Source organism: Fistularia commersonii, chromosome 21 (assembly GCF_037954325.1).
Source record: "Fistularia commersonii isolate RoL2024-O1a breed Wild chromosome 21, RoL_Fcom_v1.0, whole genome shotgun sequence".
NCBI classification, from domain to species: Eukaryota; Metazoa; Chordata; class Actinopteri; order Syngnathiformes; family Fistulariidae; genus Fistularia; species Fistularia commersonii.
The window spans coordinates 5,589,157-5,614,059 of record NC_141304.1 but is presented as its reverse complement, the minus strand read 5'-3'; the positions used below and the strand labels follow the sequence as shown (position 1 = coordinate 5,614,059).

At 39.5% G+C, this 24,903-nt stretch overlaps 1 protein-coding gene across 3 annotated transcripts in view; it reads left to right on the top strand.

The window, feature by feature from the left end:
- The window catches only part of LOC147222154 (semaphorin-3F-like), a 59,435-nt gene extending 39,604 nt beyond the window's left edge, over window positions 1-19,831 (top strand). The window contains exons 6-19 of one of the 3 annotated variants that reach the window (XM_086167855.1): window positions 907-996; window positions 2,618-2,711; window positions 5,586-5,705; window positions 5,844-5,983; window positions 7,067-7,181; window positions 12,615-12,684; window positions 12,793-12,937; window positions 13,199-13,421; window positions 14,413-14,501; window positions 14,652-14,693; window positions 15,168-15,327; window positions 15,683-15,763; window positions 16,799-16,932; window positions 18,678-19,831. In XM_086167855.1, coding sequence (XP_086023981.1) covers window positions 907-996; window positions 2,618-2,711; window positions 5,586-5,705; window positions 5,844-5,983; window positions 7,067-7,181; window positions 12,615-12,684; window positions 12,793-12,937; window positions 13,199-13,421; window positions 14,413-14,501; window positions 14,652-14,693; window positions 15,168-15,327; window positions 15,683-15,763; window positions 16,799-16,932; window positions 18,678-19,130 — 1,956 coding nt within the window. In that variant the 3' untranslated portion in view covers window positions 19,131-19,831. Of the gene's footprint in view, window positions 1-906; window positions 997-2,617; window positions 2,712-5,585; window positions 5,706-5,843; window positions 5,984-7,066; window positions 7,182-12,614; window positions 12,938-13,198; window positions 13,422-14,412; window positions 14,502-14,651; window positions 14,694-15,167; window positions 15,328-15,682; window positions 15,764-16,798; window positions 16,933-18,677 lie in introns of all 3 variants that reach the window. The other 2 variants (XM_086167856.1, XM_086167854.1) reach the window with 2 other exon arrangements.
- The last annotated feature ends 5,072 nt before the right edge of the window (window positions 19,832-24,903 follow it).

The following is a 24,903-nucleotide window of genomic DNA, read 5'->3' as shown; positions in this document are numbered from 1 at the left end:
TCACCCTTTGCTAACGCAGGACTTCCAGTCACTCGCTCACCAATCAATCCACCTCTTCATGCATCAATCCAGGCCACCCGCCAGACGCTTCTATGTGAGAAGTTGGGTAATTGGAAATGGGAGCTCCCATTATGGGGTGTCAGTGGAATGTTCCAGCTCCTTTCCATTAATGAGAAAGCTGTTATTTTCTCCATCACATTGAAAAGACAGGTCAGGGTTGACCGTGAGCACCTTTCTTAACATGGGCTAAAGAAGAATAATTGCCAAAACGTCATAAAGTTTCATACTTAATATTACTGTAGTGAGTCACGAATGTTGGGGTTTATGTTGATGCTTGCTTTCTGTGTGATTTTCGGGTTGCTGGGAATTTTGTGGGTGTGGATCGCGGTGCAAGGAATTCTGTTTTTTTTTGTTTTTTTTCACCTGGCATTGGGCGGGAACAGTTAATTGTATTGCAGGCTTGTGTGGCGTGGCTGTGGCCAACAACAGCTATCGCTTATTAAACCGACGTTTTATCGTCACCCGGGTGTTTCCCTGACTAAAATGCTACAGTACTTAACTGTCACACCAGCAATCATATAGGATTCATATTATTAACGATTGCCAAATATTTATTTGCTTGTTTATTTTGTGGGGAAGCTCTTTGGAATTTTCATTTCAGCTCTTCAGAAGCTTTCTTGACACAACTTGATTTTTTCCCCCGTCTGATCAAGTACAGTGCACGCTCCTTGCACACGCTTTCATTTTCCCGATCCACAGTTGAACGACCTCAGCAGGCATATATCGGAAAGCCTCTCCTTATATTTAGAGTACCAGACTGGCTCTTGCGATTCCAAAGAGGGTCAGTCTGGATCCTTATTTGTCAGAGGGGTAACATACAGACTGTGTTGCTGTCTCCTATTTTAGACATCCATGTTTCTGCAGATGGCCCAGGCCAGAGGAAGGGCTAGCCGCGCAGCTGAACCCAGCGCGGTGCACGACACACTTGGACTAAAGGTGCGATGTGGGCTCTGTCTGCACCACAGCCCTGCATATTACCTGGGTTCATGGTCCCAAGCAGCATGCTCCCTTTCTTTGTGTCTGAGCCGCATCGTCTGTGACTTGGCCATCATTTGTTTTTATCTCAATAACATTAAGCATGCACCTTTCTTCCAGTCCATTGGGTATTTTAACATCGAATCCACTGTGGAATTGCATTGGATTTTGCATCACAATTTCCCTTCCCTCTTTTTTCATTTGTGTTCGTCTCATCGTGTGAGCACCCTTTGTTGGCCGTCATTTTCTTTTCTGTTTTTGCATTTTGTGCTAAAACGTCATATGTTCGTATGAGCTGGGTTATCAAGTGGATATTTATGATGTATTTATAAAACCTATTTGGCTTTTTCAAGACAAATATGCAATTTAAAGGCTTTCACTGGCATTCAATGCATGGCATATTCATTTAGCATATCAGCGCCCATAATCAAATATCTGGATCATGTCATGCTACTTATCTGAGACAATCCAGGATGTCCCACCCATGAGTCCTTCACCCCACCAAGCCCTCCACCTACTGTAGGAATGTGGTGCAGTCTCTCCCACAGAGGCAGAAGGACTAGTCAGTATTGGACCCAATCCCAGAGCAGGCTCTGTTAGCCCAGCGCAAACACTCGCTGCTTGAAGTGAACTAGTTCCAACTAGACCAAGAAATTAAAGACCAAGCACACCGTAATTCCCGTAAAGGATGTAAAAATGTTTCCTTTTTTTTTTTTTTTTTTTTTTACAATTGTGACTGAGGTTTTGCAATTTTTTGTGAAAAAAAAAAAAAAGAACCTTCAGGACACAGTTCTTCTCCCGCACACATACATTTTTGTGACCCGCCCCCCCTCCTTTTTTTTTTTTTTTAAATGCATCAACATCTGGCATAAGCTGCCAACACCTTTGTATTTGCACAAGTGTTGATTTTAATCAAAGATGAATAGAGAATTGCATCAGGGTGTGTAAAACCCAATGAAAAGTTTGGCACATCACCAAGGTCTTTCCTCTGCTTCATTGCTGATGGACATTGACAGAGATATCTCCATTGCTGTCCCTGATGGGAGTGAAAAATCTGAATTGGACATGATCTTGCCTGTGAGGCAGTGGTTTGGGACATGATATTGCATGCCTCTGATTCAATTTCCCCTACTCTCATACGCAAATTCCTGCCGATCACCTTGCAGTGATTGTGTGCACGGGTGCAGTGAGCAGTGACTGTCAGTCCCCCGGCCTCCATTCGCAGGCCTCTTTTCACGGCTCTGGATTACAGGTGTGACTGGTAGACCTGCACAACCAAAGGCACCGAGAAACTATATTCAGCACACGATTTATTAAGCCGAGAGCAGTAGCCACAATGTCTTGTTTTACGGAGTAGAATTGCATTACGATGGATTTGAAATTCCTCGCTTTCCCTGCATGTATTTTCTGTATGAACACACGCTCATTATTCTAATCCTTCATCCCCCATCAAGCTGTAAGGTTCCCACAGGAGTAAGAGGGAGCACAGTCGCTACCTCATTTTCCCTACCCAAGGGAATCGCTGTCACGAGATGAACAATTCTAAATTTATTGCCATCTTCATATGATTTTCCCATTTCAGGAAGAAATATTCCATTTGGAGCCTGGAAAAGTAGAATCCGGAAAGGGAAAGTGTTCCTATGACCCAAAGCTCAACAGCGTGTCAGCTTTGATCAGTGAGTATCTGTTTCCTTACATTAGAACAGAAGCATAAGAAGCAACAGCAGGCTCAGACTATAAACCTTCTCCAACTTAAACTTCCAACTTTCCCCTCCCACAGAAATCAGGTAAATCTGGGTGTTAACAATGAAAATAAGGTGGATAGCTTGTGAAGTTCTTATGTCTCTCTCAGGGTCAGTTTTTTCTCTGATTGAATCCAAGAAGATTGTTGTAATTTAAGTGTTTATCTTGCATGGTGCTTTGTTATGGTATCGCAGCTGAGGTTTCTTCGTTGAAGCAGTTACTTCAAACAAAAAATATGTATAAATTCACAAGGAGTAGAGGTGAAGGAACATATCACTTAGCGCAAACCCTGTCTGCCTCAGAAAACAGACAAAAATGACTAATAAGTTGTCCATCGCATAACACATTCCTCTCCTTTGTCTACAACATTATGGCAGCACTCAATACAAACAGAGCAACTTGGTATCTAAGGAAAATTGAAATAAACATTGGCTAAAGTCCCGTTATGCAGACCTAGATAGAATCTGAAACTGATAAGCTTGTGTTACAGTCAAAGATCCAGACTACCTGTCTTCAGCTCTACAAAAAAAAATCAAGGGATTCCATCGACATCTTGGTCCTCAGGCAGTTTTAACAAATCAAGATCAAACAGGTTAAAAATGATTTAATGCCAAACTCCATTTCTACAGTATCGGTATCAGTTCCTCCCCTCTGGCAAATCACACGGTTGTTGTAGTTCTGTAAGGCGTCAGGGACAAAAAGTGCATCGTAATTGAAATGAAACTAAGAGGACACGCCATCCCCATCTCACTCTAAAACAAAAAATATTCTGTTACATAAATGTGCATGTCTCAACATTTCATTCAACTTGAAACTTGCTTTTCAGCATTTCATCCACTTGAGTTGACATGATTGAAGAATTGAGTCAGTTGCCAAATATTCATCGAACTGAAAAATGCAAATGGTCATAAAAAGAGATAATGATTTTTCGATCTCTTTTATCCATGCAAAGATTTGAATGTGAAAGTGTGTCAGCTGTAAATAAATCAATCAAAGAACGGACAGGACAAATAGCATGATATGGAACAGTGTGTGACATGTGCACAACTTTATATTTTATCATGTTTGACTGATGGCTGAACACATGTATGGTAGTATTTTACGTATTCCCTCCAATGCCCCCCATGTATGTTTATGGCAATGTTTATAATACATGAGATGTTCTTTTTTTCTTTAAATAGGTCTGCAGGAAACATATTTATGGTCTATTTCTTTCTTGCCTAATGGCCATCCATAAAAACATCATGTGACAAGAAAACAACCCTACAAAAAAGTTATCTCCTGATCACCGGTTAGAAAAACAAAATCAATCAGCACAAAATTAAATTTCCCGCCTGACGGGACTGAAGAGAGGTATTTTTTAGTAACAAATACTTCTAATAATCAGGTTTGTCTATTGTTATATTATCTTTGACATCATCCATTATCTATTAATCTAACGTTTATAAAACAAACATCAAATTAGTGCAGATCCCATCGCTTATTATTTGTTTGGGCCTTTATGAACAAAGTGTCTTTGCCCAAGGTCAGGCTGTCATATCCACACTACACAGTTGCCACCAGTGAAAAGTAATCTCGCCGCGAGATCAGGCGGCGGGTGTAAATCAGCGTCCCCGCTTCTCCCACATTAGCACACTGCCAGCTGACCAGAAAGATGCCAGTCCTTACATCCAAGATGGATGTACTGCACCACCCACTTCCACCAATGAGCATCCTATAAGGAGTGCCGGTGATGGTGTTGATCAGGAGTAATCCAAGGATTTAGTGCCACATCTTTTCTCCTCATATGTTATGAAATCATCAGGGCAAAGAAAAGATTCAATGCCTGTCATGGTATAGCACAGCTGAAGATCATGACATTCAATATGATGGGTGAAAGACTGTCGTCTCCCCTGCTGGACTCCCTGCCGTTCACTAAACTTTAAAAGCTTCAAAGCCCCGACAGACACACCTGCTCTCCAGCGGGGCCTTTACGGCAGCTGGAGCAGAAACACCTTGCCTTCCTTATGGTGTAAAAAGTACATTTGCCACTCCGCACACATGTGTGACCTCATATTTTAAGCCTTTATGGCCCCATGTGAAGGCTGTTTCTGCATGTTGAAGAGGTGTTTCGGTCAAACTTTTATTTTGTGTCGTAATTTCTTTAAGATTTCCTTTGGAAGTTTCCCGAAAACAATTTGTTAGTTTATGCAAATAATAAGAAAAAACAGACACAGTGAATGCAGGTAAATACATGTGTTTTAATATTGGAAAGCCGGTCTGCAATATATGATGGTGTATAAAGACAAAAATAGCTAATACAATGACTGAATAGTTAAATAAATCATATCAAGAAAGATTAAATCATTCAGTAAGTATACCAAACATTTTAGGACATGAAGATTTTTATCATTAATAGCAGACTTAATGAGCATTGTTACTTAAATGTAAGATTTTAAGGATTACAATAACCACACGTAATACTACTATTATATTATTATTATTAGTAGTAGTAGTAGTAGTAGTAGTAGTAGTAGAAGTAGTAGTAGCAGTAGTAGTTGTAAAAAATAATAGATACAAGACAACCCCCCCCCCACACACACACACACAAACATACACACATATAATATATTATGAAACCTTGACACTGTTTTGCACCTTGAACTTTATCATCACATAAATGTGTTATAATGAGTTACAGTCTTGTCAAAAGAAGAGTCCTTGTTTATCGTCTCCTATAAGGCTTTTTGGAAATCAAACACACATGGTGCCATTAATTTCATGGCTAAAGAATTGGACTTAACAGTCTCCCTTCCATTCTTTCTCAGATGGTGAACTCTATGCCGGTGTCTATGTTGACTTTATGGGAACAGACTCTGCCATTTTCCGCACATTGGGGACAAAGACCGCAATGCGCACGGATCAGTACAACTCCAGATGGTTGAATGGTAAATATATAAAGTAGAATTGATAATCAGGGTCTAGATTTTTTTTTAAAGGTTATAAAACACCGGCATTTGCTCGAAAGCAACACGAAATGCTCACGCTTTCTAACACTTGCGCATATCCTCCTATTCTCTCCTCAGACCCAACTTTTGTTCACATACATCTCATACCCGATAGCGCGGAGAGAAATGACGACAAACTGTATTTCTTCTTCCGGGAGAAGTCCTCAGAGATGGGCCAGAGTCCTGTTACCCAGTCCCGCATAGGACGCATCTGCCTGGTGTGTACACAGTGCTGCGTGTGTTTGTTCTACGGTGTAAACATAATGAAAAGCAAACCTTTAGCGATATGAAAACAGGCTGCGGTCTCCTGTGGCGAGTAACCCGCTGTGTTTGAATATTTATGTGTGCCGAGCTTGTATTTGAGTCACACTGATGCGTTGGAATCCACACGTGTCTTTATCCTTCCTGTCTACAATGCATCCCTCTGTCTTTGAGACTGCCCTTTGACCTTTAACCCTGTGACCTCCTGACCTCCTCTCCCTGGTAGCCTGAAGATACTCGGAGCATTAGCCAAAAAAAAAAAAGCTGCCTGTAAAAGATTTCAAGTGGCCCGTGCTCACAAAAATGAACACAAAAATGTCTGCAGGCGATCTGGTAGTGTCGGTTGGAACACACACATGAAAATGACAGCAGAAGCACGCAGGGCTGAGACTGTAAAACCGCGGCGTACGTACACTCGTCATCTCAGCTGTTCACCATTGTATTTATGTGAGGAGGTCAAGCGCTGACCCGGCACACAAACACTCATCTCACTCTCAGTGGGTTCTGCCTGAGCCTCTCGAGACCCGTTCTTGTCATTCTTACATGACCGCGCATCTGCATATTCTTACCGAAATTCATCGCTCCGTCCGTGCATTCAGAGCAACGCCAAAAAAGAAAGTACTGTCATTACAGGGGATATTATGAAAATAACTTATCTCCCAAAATGGGACCCAATCAGAAGTGCATGTGGAACTTGAAGCACTTGTAAGCCTGCAAATCCCTTTGGAGAATTCAAATGAAATATTAAGATATATTTGTGCTTTCTCATCAAAGTGTGACATTCCCCAAAGTAGGTTGCCAGCTGAAGCACATACTGGGAATAGACTCTGGCCGTACTCCACCACAGATGGATGACTAAATATGAGGAGACTGTGTTTACCAACCCCCCCTTTAAAGCTTGCTTGTAATACAACCAACATGTATAGTAAATGAGTGAGGGTGTGTGTGGCTTAAAGCGGGGTTGTTTTCAGTCGGAGGAAAAGAGGATTCGAGTGAGAAATTAATGCGGAAACCTTTATTTTCTTTACTCTTCTGCGCAGAATGATGACGGGGGTCACTGCTGTCTGGTCAACAAGTGGAGCACTTTCCTGAAGGCCAGGCTCATCTGCTCTGTGCCAGGAGCCGATGGCATGGAGACGCACTTTGATGAGCTCCGTAAGTGCAAAGTGCTTCATCCATTTCTTTCCATAACGTGGTCCCAGGATCACCCCATTCAGTATTCATGGCAGCTACACCCAATGTTCTCAAAATGATGAATCCCTTCTTTCTTGAACATTGAAAGCGCATGCTATTCGTTCATAATTAGCAGAGCAGAACACGCTGCCAATCCCAATAAAAGGCCGCGAGCTACAGGGCTGTGCTCACACACTGAAATCATAGAAACTATAAAGAAAACCACAGGAGAGAAGTCAAAAAAAAATGATTGAATCTAATAACAGTTGAGTACAAGCTCAAAAACATTAAAAAAAAGACCTTAAGCAGTGATGAAATATTGGTGGAGGGAGTTTGATGTCTAATGTCGCATTTAAAGGACGTAGTGTTGGAATTTGTATCTAAACAACAAACTAAGAATGTTTTGTTACCATTCATAGCTTCTAAATAGAAAAATATTATTATCCTTAACTTAAAAAGATCATAGTGCTTTGTAAAATGTTCAAAAAGGTAAATAAGATCCAGATGTTTTAGACAATGTAAGACAATTTCTGTTTTGTAAAAATTCTAATTTTTGCCTCACAACTACCTAATTCACAGGAATGACTCAAAGTGTTCTCATTTGCTGGTTTTCTGGACAAAGATCTTGAAGCTTTGCCATATTCTCTACTTAAAAACATGAATTGAAATATAATGATAGAAAAAAAATCAGATAACATTCTGCTTGTTTAAAAGGGTAATATGAAACTGTTCATGCTTGAGACCGAAGTTTTTTTTTTCTCAAAGGGCATGCTACAGTTTTTCCAAAATGGTCTAGTGATTCTCATAAAGTCTATAAAAGTTCAGTTTTACAGCCAGGAAATTTCCTTGCTGCTTATTCCTTAAATCGATTTCATTTCACAGTTAATCATTTTGACAGTAAGCATCAAATTACACAGAAAAAAAAGACAAAAGGACATGACCGAAATTATTAAAAAGCGATTCATTTTTAGATTGCTGTCATGTATGATGACATTGGAAACTTTATGAGAACTGTAGGGTCTTTTTCTAGTGCTGCACCTGCCAAAAGTGTATTGAAAGCACAACCGCACACACACACACACACACACACACGTGTGCGCACACACACGGCTGGCTGAATGGCCCATACTGAAGCCTTGTCCCTCGTCCTCATGTCATTACACAGCCCAGGCAGCAAACTTTAATGGGAACAACACACATGATTGTGCCAATATAGTTCCTCTCAAGACGTCCTATGTGAAAATATGTTTGGTTGAGCATTTGTTCGGGGTTTGGCCCGATGGCCAGCATATCAAATCACCAAACAGGAATGTGTGACTATTAGCGTCTCATAGGGAGACTATTTCTCAGAGTCTGTGGTCTAAAATAGAACTAAAGAGTGATAGAGGACTGATGTGAGGCTGTGGTCACTCTTGAACTCATCTCAAGAATGAAAAGGGCTGTGCCCGGTTTATCTGATGGTGGGATTTCTCTTTTTTTTCTTTTTTTTTTTTTTTTTTGCATACACTTTTCTTGTTTTCAACCAAGCCCAACCGCAATTCTGGTAGAACTCTTTTCATTTTTACATGTGCCTTTTTTTTTTATCAGTCTTTGAATAACTGAAAAGGTGACACGCACTTGAAAAATGTGTGGCCTTCTTATGTCTGCAGTCACAAGTGGTTTTAAGTGCAAATGGACTCACTCTGCCTTTTACAATTGAGACTCTGTTTTTACTAGTCAGTGTTGATTTTGAATGGCTCGGATGAGAGTGTAGGAGAGTCATCGGCAGTTGCAGTATTTTTTTTTTTGTAAAATCAGCCTCCGTAGCGTAGCGTAGCAGTCACCAAATGCAAGGATGACCGAAGAGATGTGCATATAAAGAAAGAAAGGTAGTAAAGAGCCAGTTGGAAGAGCTTTCACCTCTGCAAAAGACTTTTGGAGGGATAGTAAATAAGATGTGATTAGGTTACATGTTAATTACTTCATATTTGCCGTCTGCTGTGAGTGTTTATTGAGTCCTCCTGCTGGAGAATTTATCCTGACGGTGGAAAGAGCCATATGGGATGGATCAGGGATGTACCAAAGTTTTCATCCCCTTGATCCTGATGAAAGTGTACATGTTGATTTGCCATGGCGCATTGTCACAAGAGGCTCGCCATCTGCCTATGACAGCTCTGACCTGAGCAGTTTTGCACAAATTACACTTGAGCCACATAGCAGAGCCTCGGTCAAAACTTGTCCGCCTCTTCGGTTTATAATATGAACAGAAGTTTTCATATGAAACTAATTCAACAAATTTCAAATGAGTAAAATATGTCTGTTTTTTCAATATTTATGAAACAAAGAACCACCAAGCAGTGAATGTTATCAGTCCTGGTAAAGAAAATGCTGAGCTGCATTAATCCACTGCCAGTTTTAATATTGAAATGACGGAAAAAGTATGTTTTTTTTAATATGAAAATTGATATCAGTCTCATACTTTATTTGTATAACTAAGCAAAGGAACCACAGAACATTGTAATTCTCACTTACTGTCGAGGCCAACTGTCAAATCAAATCTTGGTTGTTGAAGTGACTCTTTTAGTTGGAATTGTGATATGAGGGAGTGATCTGATCAGCAGTACTGACGAACAGCTGTACTTTATTTGAAATTTAAACTCTTACTTACAATCAATCTCCATTGCCATTTGCCATTTGGTTTCTGATTCTGTAGCAAAAAGCTGATTTTTAGCTGAATATCTAAAACTGGAATGGTCTCAGTATATCTATCCAGCTGAAAATCATCAATACAGAGCTATAAGTGAGTGTTGTGCTTTACCTTATGACATCCGCTGTTTACGCGTGATAAAATTAAAAGGAGCATGATGTCGGTGAAAGTTTTGAGTTTTCAGAATTAGTCTGAAATTGTTCCAAAGAAATTTCCTACATTATCCAGACCAGCTGTATACTATAAGAAGAGAGACCTAATGGCAGCCCCCCCCCCCCCTTGAGATCTGGACAGTTTTTCATTTGGAATATGTTACATATGTGGCGGTATGTATCCATGTATCCAACTGCCTCCCATGAAATGACTAAAGATATTTAAAAACACAACTCGACAGATAAAAAAAAAAAAAACAGAGACCAATAGAAAGGCGCTCATTAAAATACAGGGTGACACAAAAAGGAAAAGAGAGATGATATTGACACAAAAACAACAAAAAGTGAAACTCTGTATGGCATACATGGGAAAAAATTGTAGAAACTGGATCATTTCCTGGCTTTTATTAATACACAAGATCCCCAGAAGCAAAGTCATAACTGCACTGTCAGGATAGTTTTTATTGCAAAACATTTCCCAGCCCCGAACCCCCCTCTGCTAAACACACACACACACACCCTTTGGAGCCTTGTTCTGATTGTAGTGACTCTATTCGTGCAAATCATGCACGTCATGGCACACAGCGTAACAGCTGTATGCCATGACAATCATCATCTGTTGTGTGACATCCATGGTAGCCTGTCATGCTGTGTCCAGGCTAACCCGTGACTGTTGCTGTGCTCTGGCTGCGGCAGCTGGGGAATATGGCATGACGCTGGATGTGTATGTGCATGTGCATGTGTGCGTGTCTGTGTGTGCCTGAGAGTTAATGAGTGTAGCTTTGAGGAGTCTGGCACTGTAGAAAAAAAAAAAAAGACAAAGCAACTGCTAGCAGCTTCATGCTTTTCTTCTGGACTGAGCTCACTGCAATATTAGATCTCTGCAGGAAGACTCCACCATACAGGTCCCTATATTCTGGACTGCTCTAAAAACTGGCACTTTAAATTGAAAAACAAAAGTCACAACATGAACTTCAACATAGCAGTGCGACAGCTAGTGTCTCATGATGGTCCAAAGAGAAAGATAGGTGAGTTTGGTTGTTGAATTGATAAGTGCACATGCAATATTCTTCTTTTTGCACGTGACCATGTTCAACTGATTGTGTCCGTACCTCAGTCACAGTTGTGTGCAGAGGGCCCTTGTATCTACTGTATTGCAGACAGTGAGCATTCCTCCCTGAGGTGTTATTTAGGTCACACACCGTATAGTAAAGAGCCTTCTTTGCCAACCTATCACTTATTTGTTCCTCAATAGCAGCAGGGTCGTTTTAATCAAACAGTCAGTGGTCAGAGCGCTGTAAGACAGTGCCGGTGGCCATTCTTAGATTTAGAAACAACCAAGATAATCTTGGCCCTGGATCATATGACTTACTTGATTATGTCATAAATGTCCCAGTGGTATGAAACCTTGTGAGTTATTAACAAAACTCTAAAAGTAATGCGGTGTGACTGTATTCGGACTCGAGCCAAACAACTTAAAAGACCTTCCCCCCAACATTAAACATTTAAACATAGCATTGTAAAAAATGGTGACTTAAGTGCAAAGTTGGGCATTGAGCTGTGCTTCAATGCTACCATGCAGAATGGCTGTAACACTTCATATTTCTGCATCTTACTTTTTTGCTCTGATGTAATACATTTTTTGGTAAATTATGTGACACTATTAGCAGTGAGTCTATAGGATTCAACAATAAATCCATTAGATGCTTGGCTTGAAATATTTGCTGCTTATCTTGATATTTTTGATAGTTGAGTACCTTGTGCATTTACTTTGCCAAAGTTCATCTTTGTGGGGCTTTTTTGAAAGACAATGTTTTTTTGAAAGGTCAAAGCGACTATGATTCTCAGTATCTAGTGATGGCGTCAAAGAAAAAAAGTAAAAGAAATAATATCAAACACTTACATACAGTAGAAACTTGTGGTTCTATAAGTTTGTTTTGTTTAAGATCAGTGAAGCAATAACACACTCTTTACCTTCCAAAAGCCGTTACGATTCCCTGTTGCCTGCTAAACATCTGTTCTTTTTTTACAAGACTCTTATACATAATTTGTGAGTTCTTTGGGGGAAATCCTGGTTTTTCAGAGAACAATCATTTTGATGTTCCTTTTCCGCTATCTAAGATCTTTTAAGAATTCATAAAAATCATGCTAGCATGCTAGTAACCACCCAGTGAACAAACAACGCAAACTTTTAGATTATCATGAAATCTGAAATCCCTTTTACATCGCCCATGAAATAGGGAATATATCAGTGCCTAAATGAAAACCCCGAACCACTTTTCTTTTGGTGCATTTTCTATTTTCAGGGAATTTCACAGATGGATAAAAATCCAATGCTTTTGATCATTCTCCAAAATCTGATAATCAGTAGCACGTTTTTCCAACAAAGATGAAAGTTCAACTTCTTCAGTTAGACCTTCCAGAAAATTATAGCCTCAAGGTCTCTCTGGATAAGGTAGGTTGGATTATCTGAAAGCTGTGTAAATATTAGTGAAGAAGAGGGCTTTTGCGGCAGAGCTTTATGTTATCCTCATACATACATTGACGTTAACGTAATTTCACTCTTCTATCTTGCAGGGGATGTTTACATACAGCCAACACAGGACACAAAAAACCCTGTTATATATGGAGTCTTCTCTGTCTCTGGGTTAGTGTTCTTCCATGTACACCGTAAAAGCGCAAAAAAGCAAGTTTTTGGCAGGAATATTAAACTTTCTTCTTCTTTTTTTATCGCGTTTCTTTTCTGTCGTCGTAGTTCCGTCTTCAAAGGGTCAGCAGTTTGCGTGTACTCCATGGCCGACATCCGAATGGTCTTCAACGGACCCTTTGCCCACAAAGAAGGTCCCAATTACCAGTGGGTGGCCTACACTGGGAAGATCCCCTACCCCCGGCCCGGCACGGTAAGTCTCACCCAGAACTGACCCCTCGACCGAACCCTAGAGCAAGCTGGCATAACAGAGTTTTTTTTTTTTTTTCCCTGACAGAGACCCCAAATAGAAGCCCCCTCTGAATGAGATACAAGTGTCAGCATAACCAAACTGAAAATATTAGTGCAAGACGTGCTTTGGAATATGTTTCTGTTCATGTGATTATGCGGTGTTTTCACGAGGTTTGACCCCCGGGCTCTGAATGTTGGTTCTTCTTCTGCGCTCCGTTCTCAGTGTCCCGGAGGTACGTTCACCCCTAACATGAAGTCCACGAAGGATTATCCAGATGAAGTGATAAACTTTATGAGGAATCACCCCGCCATGTACAACGCCGTGTACCCGGTGCACAAGCGCCCCCTGGTGGTTCGGACCAACGTGGACTATGAGTTCACCACTATCACGGTGGACCAGGTGACAGCTGCAGACGGCAACTACGAAGTTCTCTTCCTAGGAACCGGTGAGTCTTTTTTTTTTAACCTTTATTGGAAATTAATATGATGGGAGAGGCATCTTTATAGCTCTTTTGATCATTTGAAGTGACACTTTACACTATTTACCGCAAAGTAAGGCTGAACCCATTAACTTACTGATTGGAGTCAGAAATACAAATGCCAGTGTCAAGAAGTTGAAAAATGGAGAACGAGTCCCTCCGTGAACATAAATCCCATGTAAGTGGAAGAATTGTCTCCCCCTGTAATCATTTATCATTTAGATAAAAGCATTCTTGCCTTTTGTGCCGCAGTAGAAATTTAACCAACCAAAGGGGTTTTGTGCCGCACTCTGTTCACGTGAAGTAAACAACAGGAGATTTGTACCTGGAGGGCGGTGGCGGATTAACAGCGGGAGGCGCAGAATGAAGCAAGGGGTAAAAAGAAGAGGGGAGGAGGCAGTACAGTGAGGTTATCCATCACCTTAATCTCACGCACCGGTGTAAAAGAGAGATTATCTATTTGTCAGCTTGCCTTGAAGCTTTAATAAGACACTAGAATGACAACCACACAGAACGTAGCCCCCACATGTTGCATATGATGCCTCTTTGTTCATTGTGCTTTAGCGGGAGGAGACTAATGGGTTTGTCTTCGATGGCGGCTGCAGCGGAGGAATGTGTGTCCTTTCAGCTGCTGTCAGAGGCAGCCATTCAGCCTCTGCGCCAGGGCTCTAAGCACAATAACAATAAATCTCAGGTATCCTGCTTACAGGAATGCCTGACTCTTCATAGAAGATCCAACAGGCCAGGGAAAGTTTTTTTTTAATTTCAAAACAGTAAATACATTCAGGAGACACACGTGACAAAGGTGAAGAGGACGATAAATTGTGTTTACGTGAGGATTATCGCATGGGGGGAGTCTTGCAGAGATGAAGAAAATAGATTGTGGAGGGGCTGTTGACAGCGGAGGTGCACCGTGTTGCAGGTGTTTGCTTGACAGGTGTGCATTTTGTGTCGGCAGACAAGGGCACGATTCAGAAAGTCATCGTCCTGCCGAGAGACGACCTGCAGACCGAGGAGCTGGTCCTTGAGGAGGTCGAGGTTTTCAAGGTGAAGTTTTATCATCTGTTTGACATCTGGATTATTCAAAGTTCAGCTTATTCAAAAAGCCTCAGTCTTTCTTCTCTTTTTCAATGAGTAACTTTTATCTAATCTTAAGATAATGGGCCGTATTAACGATATGATATTCTCAAAATCAAGGTCCCAACACCAATCACGACCATGAAGATCTCATCTAAAAGGGTACGTATTTCCTGACGAATACTAATGTAAAGTTTTCTTCCATAAAGAGATATTGAAGGTTAAAGTAATAATTGAAATGTTAAACAGTTCATCTATACGTCCATATTGCTCCCCATCATAATTCATTTGATGCACAAACGTCCCAGGGACACTTTGAAGAGAAAGATATGGAAAAGACATTACCTTCCAGAGTTGTCTTTCAAAGTGATTTAAATTCTTGGCTCCCTCTACATCAATGACATCAGTGCACCGAGGGTTACTGTTACATGATGTTTGCCAGACTGATGAATTTCAATTGGCTGATTATTAAAGTTTGAAAGTGCATTATGATGGCAACCTGATAGATATGAGCTCAGTTTTCTCCCAGATGAGTCGGATCCTGCTGCATTTCTAGATTCAACACTTATCTCATCCTATCCATCTGCATTACTGCCCTGTCCTAACACCATTTTCCATGCGCTGGTCTCTCAACAGCAACAGCTGTACGTGTCATCTGCGGTAGGGCTGACCCAGTTGGCTCTCCACCGCTGCGATGTGTACGGCGAGGCCTGCGCTGACTGCTGTTTGGCCAGAGATCCTTATTGTGCCTGGGACGGCAAGTCCTGCTCCCGTTACTCAGCATCGCAGAAGAGGTGAGCACCAACAACATCATTGCATGTGACAAACTAACCGGATAACTAACCGACTTTCTCAAGGACTTGTGGAATGCCGATTGTGTCGGACTGCCTGTACGGCTTATTGGCTGTTTTTATTGGCACGGCGATGCCTTTTTCACAATGAATTCATTTGACGCTGAATAAAAATGGCACTAATAAATGAAACTCTTATATATCGATTTCATCAGGTACAATGTAACACAACAGCCTTGCAACGGTTATATAAAGCTGAAGTGACTGGAGATTTCGATGATGAGTTATAATGTTGAATGGCTTCGAATGGCTTGCAGTTGCTTTATGCCTTTTTTTCTCTCCTTATTCGGCAATACTGGTCTGACCCCTTTAGACGTAGCCGGAGGCAGGACGTCAAGTATGGCAACCCCATCCGCCAATGCAGAGGCTTCAACTCCAATGGTAAGACGCGAGTTCCTCAACCCCCCATGCTTGGCATCTTACAATGAAAAACTTGTATTGTCATTATCAAAACCTTCTTTTGTCTTTACTTTCTGTTATTTAAATAGGCTCTTTGGGCTGTTTAAGTTGCTCTGGTATCTGAATTTTATAGAGATGTCCCAGATATAACAGGACTGCATTTAGATTTCTCTTGGTTGCCAAGAGATTTTGTTCAAACATTCATTCCTAAGCTAATTTATCATCTGGATATAAAAAAAAAATCCTTTAACTCTCCACTTCTAAATGCAAACATGCTATGTAAAAAGTAATAAGACACAGTAGACCTAGTTTGATTTATGTCTAGAAGGAATATTAGGTTTACCTGTGAATAATAAGTTAAGATAAGATAAGATAAGATAAGATAAGATAAGATAAGATAAGATAAGATAAGATAAGATAAGATAAGATAAGATAAGATAAGATAAGATAAGATTTCTGAATCACATTTCACATTTCTGAAGTGTAGGTGATGGTTTTGGTGTTTAATGGGACTTTAAATTGGGCTTTCCACTTACCTACAGACTAAATTAATTTGCCGAAAAAAATCCAAAACAAATCAATACTGACTTTAAAGTGTGAATTTAAATTGAGATATTGTGTTAGCCCCGCCTCTGATCAGATCACATTTTGTTATATACAAATTTTGTTTTGTTTATATTGGTGTGAGAGAGGAGGATACAGAGAATAGGGTTAGAGGGAGAAGGCTGATTCACCGTGGCGACCCCTGAAGGGAAAAACCGAAAGGAGAAGAAAAAGAAGTTGGTTCAAAAGGGTGGAATATAATGATATACCTTAATGATTCTCCTCGGTATTCAATGTAGCTCAAGGTATGCACTGCTATGTGCTGTAATGACTGTATTCTGCCAGCTTTATGGTAATATGTAGAAGCTGTTCCTAAAAGGCCTTTGATTTGCCACACCTGAGAATTCTGACCGGAGGAGTGTATGGTAATGAGTGTTTGGTTGCCATGGAAATCCCTGTTTCTCTGCCACACAGCCAATAAGAACACCCTGGAGATGGTGCAGTATGGGGTGGAGGGGAGCAGTACCTTCCTAGAATGTCAGGCCCGCTCGCCACACGCCGTCATCAAATGGCATCTACAGAGAGATAACAGTGACCGCAGGAAAGAGGTGAGCTGCCACCGAGCGTATTGCTCACAATATTGTGGTTATATAAGAATTTAGGATTTAACTTTGCTGACACATGAGGATTTCCCAGTGAAGAATGTGTTCTCTGTGGAGGCTCATCAGTCATCAGTCAATGTTTCAGTCTATCTCTGTACATTATTGTCATGAACAGATGGATACCATTATTGAAAACAAACTCAACTTGTAATTCCTTCCATTTGTCTGTAAATACGATCAAACAAATCAGGCTCTTTAAGAGGGATATCTGGTTTTTCACTTACACTTGTGGATGTCCTCAGGCCCAAAAGAGGGACCCACAAAGGGGAGCTGAAACAGCCCTTTGCTATGATGTACAGCTCCAAGCCCCTAGTTAAAGTTTCATTGTGAAGCTGAATAGGGTTGCCGATGCCCTTTTATCGACTATTCTGTTGGATGGTCTCTTGTATTTTAGGCAGGCGTTGCTGCCTCCTCGCATGTCTTATTACTAGCGAAATAGCCATCGTCACCTTATCGGGTTGTGTGAAAACAACAAACAGGCTGAAGTATGGTTAATACCATTTTAGTGCAAGAAAATTATCAACAACTCTTTTATCACAGCTTTATAGACACACACACACACACACACACAAACATGCATGTGCGTACACACACACACACGCTTACACACACACACACACACACACACACACGTGTGATATAATCTGCCAGAATACCACATCAGTCTAATGAGCAGGCCTGCAAACACTGCATATACAGGTTTATAATGGGTAAAAGGCTACCCTTGAATCTATCTACGTTCAGAATTTTTTAATTTAATTGGACAGTCAATGTATATCAGTAATAATTTCAGTTTGTGTGTATGTGTGTGTGTGTGTGTGTGTGTGTGTGTGTGTGTGTGTGTGTGTGTGTGTGTGTGTGTGTGTGTTCCTTCGCATGGCTCTTCATTATCTATAGAGCCTGAAAATGAATAAGTTCACATTAACTTTATGTATTTTTTTTTTATTTTTCCTTGGTCCAGGATGAAAACATTTCTGTGTGCAGTTTAAAAATGTATTTTTCTAAATATTGAGTTATATTATTGAAATGCTGACTGTTGGACTTTCATTTTTCATCTCATATCTCATATCACCCACCCTCTGTTCTATTTCTAATAAATTCATTTTGATTTATCTTGAATCTATTTTGGAATTAAAGCCAGTGAACATATGTCCCTTTATCTTTAATAAATGTTCCCCGAACGTTGCCTTAGATAGTTGTCTGCTAATGACTGTTGCTGTGGTTACCAAGTGCACAAACTTTAAAAACTCGCTGAAGATATTACACAAGATGATAAAAATGACAGTGACCTCAAGGAACGGGCTTTCTTTCTATTTAAATAAAGATAAATTGTGATTTAACCTGTGTGGCAGAATATGTCAAGGTTAGTGAAAAAATGAATCATTTGATTCGAGGTTAATAAATTGTCAATAAATTCAAAGCATCAGAACTGCAAGTCCCGAATACTAGAAATGTACAAAACCATTCAGCTAGAAAAACACTAATTTATGACGCAGAAGCAAAAGAAATAAAGTTAAAGAAATGTTGTAAATGAAAAAATGTGCAGTTTCCATCATAATGCTGCAAAACTTTGCAATATACATTAAAAAAAGGATTAAAATCGATGTTTTGAAAATAGCACCAACTGCATTTGTCGTGCAATAGCTTATAATCCGAATAATTAATCTGAGCTGCCCTCTTTGTCCCTGCAGATGCGTTCCGACGGCCGGGTTTTGAAGACAGAGCAAGGTCTCCTGCTGCGCTCTCTACAGCCCTCTGACTCCGGCATGTATCAGTGTACGGCGACGGAGAAGAATTTCAAACATACGCTCGTCAAGCTGCAACTGGTTGTGCTGTCAAGCCGGGCCGTCAATAACGTGCTGGTGGAGGGTGGAGAAGGACTAATGCCATCTTCGCTGCACACCGGCAGCACCCAGTGGACACCCAGTGCAGGTCAATACAAAGACCTCTTGACCATCCTGAGCCAACCAGAGATGAGCCTCATCAATCAGTACTGCCAAGACTACTGGCAATTTGGAGACCCGCTGCTGGGGACCCTCAAGCTCAAGGACCTGAAGGAACTCAAAGAGCAAAAGAAGCCCCGCAACCGTCGGCATCACGGGGAAGGGGAGGAGAGCAAGGAGCAGGTGGAAGTAGAGACATGAGGCGCCCGTCGTAGTGTCACAAAACACCCTCACGCACCCCTTCCCCCCCGCCTGGGGAAAAGAGACTCATTGAGCGAAGCAAACCTGAAAAAAAAAAAGTAAATAAATCCAGAAACCAGAAAAGAGCAAACTGAGAAAAACAAACAAACCCCCCCCCCCCACATACATCCTCTCCAGCAGTAAGGCATATGATACGCAGTATTTATTGTAGGTTGTACATAGTATCATTCTGTGGATTTCTTTGTACTTATAGATGAAAAACATGCTCTTCGCCTCTTTGGGGCAATTATTATTGTTATTATTGATGTTGTTAATTTTATTGTCGCTGTTACTGTCAACACAACACTCATCTGTCAACACCATATGACCTTGGAGACCGTTCCGTATGTGTTATCAGGCATGTAAGCTGTTTCGATGATGGGGCAAAGAGTTGTGGATAAGGGGTGATGGGATTTCTCTCTTTTCTTTGACTCAGCGCCAGGACTGTTTCATTTCTGGACATTCCAGGAACACCTGCATGTGGACAGAGACTTTTATGTGCAAGGGACCATCTGTATGGTGCCAGTTATCGTGGCGAAACACTACTATTGGTTGTTTCTAGCCCGTTTCGTTTGTTTCTTCTATTTCCTGCTCTATTTGGAGGGCCGATTGTAAAATAACGCTGCAATGCTTGAACCTGGATTAGAAAAAAAAAAAAAAAAAAGAAAGAATCAAGGAGATTTTGACTCGCTTAATAACGAGCGGAAAAGGGATTTTTATCTGAATTGTACCCCAAGTAACCCTGCAGCTTCTCCTCTAAATAACCACAGGCCAGTTAAAAGAAGAAATATAGTCAATATTAATGGTTTGATTCTTTATAAATTCAAACATCCTTTGAACTGAGAGTGAGGTGCAATAAATGGTCAAAGTTTTGCACAAGGGGCATTTTTCTTTTGCTTACAAGGGACATTGGCTGGAGCCAAATGCAAAAGCACATCCAGATGTATGGAGGTATAGTTGACCTCTGTGAAAAGCAAACCTAGTTTATGTTGCCCGGTTCGGGGCAGTTCTGAGCACAAGACGTCTTTTGTTCTTCTTTCCTCTGACATTCATGAGTGGGGAAAAATATATATATATATTTGCCCATATACACAACAGAGCATTGTAACAATGTTGTGACACTAACCAAAATATTGGGAAGCTGGCTTTCATTGTGTGCATGAACCTGTATTTGTACTGTAATTCTGCTAGGTACTGTGTGGTCGTTTTTCCTGTCCGTCATTTTTGGGGTGTTCAGCGTGAGCTAAGAGCTGTTAGGAAAATTGGGAGGACGGAGGCATAGCCCTAAGCATACCCCAGTATCAAGCGTGATGCATCTTTTCACAAACAAAATCAGAGTATTAGGTAAACTGCTCTCTCCTGAGAATAAATGGCACATATTATGGGAGATTATCATTTATTTATAGAAGTAATATAAATAAATGCTTTTTTTTTTGTTAAATATGGTGACGGTTCTATAGATAAGATTTTTCATTCTCCAGTACGCTAACTATTAAAAAAACAGTACAGTATGTATTTCTTTAGGGAGCACATGTATGTAAGAGTATAAAACAATGAAATCAGATGAAATTATTCTGACAAAACACGATTTTAAAGCAGCTTGAGTAGTCTCTACTTAGGCTCAATAATATCCATCTTGAACACCTCTGGGAAGATGCATCCATAATTCATACAAGGGTAGCTGTATCTACTCCACAGTTTGGGATTTGTCTGCAATCCAGGAATCAATCGCGGATCCTGAACGTCTCCATGCGACGAGAAAAAGGTATATGCAGCAAAAATACAAAGAAAGGTTGTACAATTTTTAGTTTGTTTTGTTTTTTTTAACGTGTCTTTGGTTTTTAAGTGTTTTTGTTTGTTTGGGACTTTTTTCCATTATCAGATTTCATGAAAAAAATGAAAAAAACAAAATGCACAGAGGTGGTGTTATTGTAATGAATTGTGTAAATTACTATTATCTTCCTTTTCCATTGTTGTTGCTGACTAATAAATTAAAGTTCTATATTTTATAAGAATGGAATGCTCCCCACCCTTCATTGTGATTGACTTGATACTGGATGTGTCCCATGTTCTGCCCAGAACCTTCTGGATCCTTGGAATAAAGTTGTATCTGTTAAAGAGATATGTATGCAAATTTGTATAAAATACACACATGACATTTGCAGTCATAATGAATTGAACAAATGCGCAAAGTCATTTCACTAGAGTATAATAACTCTGGATTTTAAAATTGAGTCCCTATTTAGTTAAACTTGCAGTTTGATTAATAGACCTACTTAAGGATTCAGTGCTTGATACCGTGAGGTTTCAATAACTCTCCTTAACTGGAACGTAAAGAAATAAATAATGTGAACTCAAATTTAAAAGTATGAATATGGTGAATGGAAATAGTTCCAGAAATAAATTAGACTTTCTTTCAATGTACTAAGCAAAGGATAAATAGGAATTTAAGCTAATGAAAGAAGACATGTGTGATAATTTCCCTTCATTCTAAATTAGTGACATGACAACACATGCATGTTAATGGGTTTTGGACCAAAACCTTCTGTCTGTCTCCCAGGTAAAAACCTAAAGTTTATTTTTTTTACATTTTGATTTATTATCCTGTTCCAATTGATCTACATTGACGATTCTTTAAGAACTTCAGACATCTGACTTTAGATGGACGTGACTCCAGGCTTAAGTGTAGGACACAGAGGCTTTGCAGCAGTTTGCAGGAACTGTATTTATGTAATTCAGTGCATGTTGTTCCATCCAGGTGGGGATCATAATATTCTATTCATCCAATAGGGATTTGTTTTTGTTTCCACTTTTTGTCCTGCATTTGGGGACAAAATATTTCATTCTAAGTTGCAGCGACTTCACATTAACCTGACATTTAATTTAATTTATATCAGTTGGTGATTGCCATAAAGTTACATATTTTTAGCAGCCGCTATTTGTCATTAAAACCTAATAAGCAACCATTAATTAAATTCACGCATTTGACTGACTTTGATGAGATTATTCTTCAAAATGAATCATAGGAGCTAAATTATAAATGAAAACCAATCCAACATGACCTTGGAGCATAAATATTTCAAAGATACGAATATGAGGAAACACATAGCAAAAAGATTTTGCATGTTTGCTTTTCGTTGTATATTTCAATGTAACCCCACATGGTCTCTGAATATCATCCCGTGTCCCTCCAACGAAACATCACCAACATACTAATAACTTAATTTTTCATTTATTGTTACGTCTAACATTGGGAAGATACAGATGGTAATGATGAAAATACTTTCCGATTACCTTCCGATTGTTCAAAATAATTTCAACTCTTTAATACACTGAAATACTAGTGATGAACCGATCCTCCTCCTTTAGAGAAAGCTTGTTTAACCATCAGTTTGAAGTTCTAACACACCTTTATTTTTCAAACCGTGAGATGACCTGTGTTTTTTTTTTTTTTTTTGTGGAAATGATCTCACGTCTGAAATGCCTACCCATCTTTTCAACCTGGACTCAGGACAAAGCAGCAGCAGGTCGGATGGCGTCCCAATCAGGGCATCCCAGGCATCAGACGTCTCAGTTTTTAGCGAACCTTTCATTCTTCAGTATAGACGGCGCACTGTTCCCTCCTCTTATCTGATCCCTGCCAGGGAGCGGTGGAACAAACGAGGACGGTCCTCAATGAAGGGCAAAAGCATTCTGGGTCATACTGACTGTTATCACTTTATCTTTTACATCATCCATCAAAGCAGGCGTGGGACAATGTCATATCAAATCCAGCCGACTCTTTGTTGGAATCAGAATGTGGTTTCAACCAGTATGTTGGGGCAAATTCCAGATCACCCACACGACTGGCCCTCCAGAATCTGATCATTTCGTCGCGGCACACAACAGAACCATATTGTCCCCACAGTGGAATATAATATGACATAATGGTCCATTCAGATGTTAAACCCGACTCGGTTTTATCGCTGAGTCTGATCTCGTGCGCAGTAGCAAAAAAAAAAAAGCGAGGAATCGGTGTCTTACAACAAGCGGTCGGACACTTATTGGATGAAAGAGAATGTCAAGAGGAATGTGGCATCATCCTAAAGCTCCCTGTAGCTTGAATATATTGTCACAAAGATTTACAATTTCAAATCAGTGATTCTATTCATGCTTTATTCACAATATATGTAATATCCTATGCTGGACTTGATGAACTTCCAGGCCGTGTAATGTAGTATCCATATTGCATTGTTGAAGGAAGCAGTAACATTATCTACTTAAAAAAAAAAAAAAAAAATGAATGAAAAAATGAAAAATGAAGTACTGTTACCATTTCTTTAAAAAAGTTGTATAGTTATGTAATTTACTGGTATTTAAGGTACACAAGTTTGATTAATACATGACAATCAATCAATATATATATATATATGATACTTGCATTCAAAACTTTCACCATAAAGCATAAGACATTTCTTAAAATTTGAGGCGAAAAATTTAGAGAACGTTTGTTATTACCTGTTTCTTTTTTTTAATTCATTTTGTATTGTAATTGTAATATAATTTAATGTGTTTATTGATACGTTTTGAGTCTTTGATGTGAAGGAATTTTTGTTTAATCAGTTTGCTGGAAAATCACCAAGGAGGTTTTAATTCATGGACATTACTCGTGTTACTGATGTTTTAAAGTAATGTAAAAAAATCATCAAAGAAATATATCTTTACACTATGTATACTCCGGTAAATGGGAAGATACTTCCTTTGGAACTGTACGAGAGAGAAATAAGAAAGGAAAATTTGTATAAACACATTGAAAATACAATAAAAAAAAAGAAGCATGCAACTAAAAGCTATCAGGTCCTGAAACGAGAGCAATACTGCCCTCCAATGGTTAAGTGCTCTCCCACTCACTGCAGTGTGTATTTGTAACCAGCAGATGGCAAGATAAAGGTACTGTATGTATGTACTGCGTTTCTATAATTCAGAAAATCCACCACCCTACGTCAAATGAGCAACATGTTATAAAAAATATTATGAATATAAAGAATAATGCATGCATATTATATTTATATTTGTGCTGTTTATTGTCTGTTTGTTTCAAGTGCGAACATAACCTTCATCCCTTTTTTTTTGGTTTGAAAATGCAGAATTACAGATGTGTGTTATCACTGGAGTTTCAAAGATAAGACTTAGATGTTTATGAATAACATTGTTTTAAGTGCTGCTCACCAGCTGATAAGTGCTAAACAAAACAGCACTTTATCATAACTGCAATATTTTGTTCGTATCATTTCGACTCGTGAAAGTTTGCATGAAAATGGAAACATCGATAATGTTAGCTTCCTTCAAACAGCTGTGGACAATGAACTGTTGCTGGCTTGATATTCTCAAACTGATTGTGCTACATAAACGGATTCTTGATAAGTACTGCTATCCCTGATATTTGTCGTTGGTTCGAGAAAAATACAGGACTGTCCCAGAAAATTAGAATATTGTGATAAAGTTATTTATCTTCTGTAATGCAATTACAGAAACAAAAATGTCATTCATTCTGTATTCATTACAAATCAACTGAAATATTCCAAGCTTTTATTATTTTAATATTGCTGATTATGGCTCACATCTTAAGAAAACTTCAAAATCCAATCTCAAAATATTAGATTATCATGAAAAAGTAATTTTTGTTTTTTATAATTGCATTACAGAAGATAAAGAACTTTATCACAATCATTTTCTGAGACAGTCCCGTTTTATC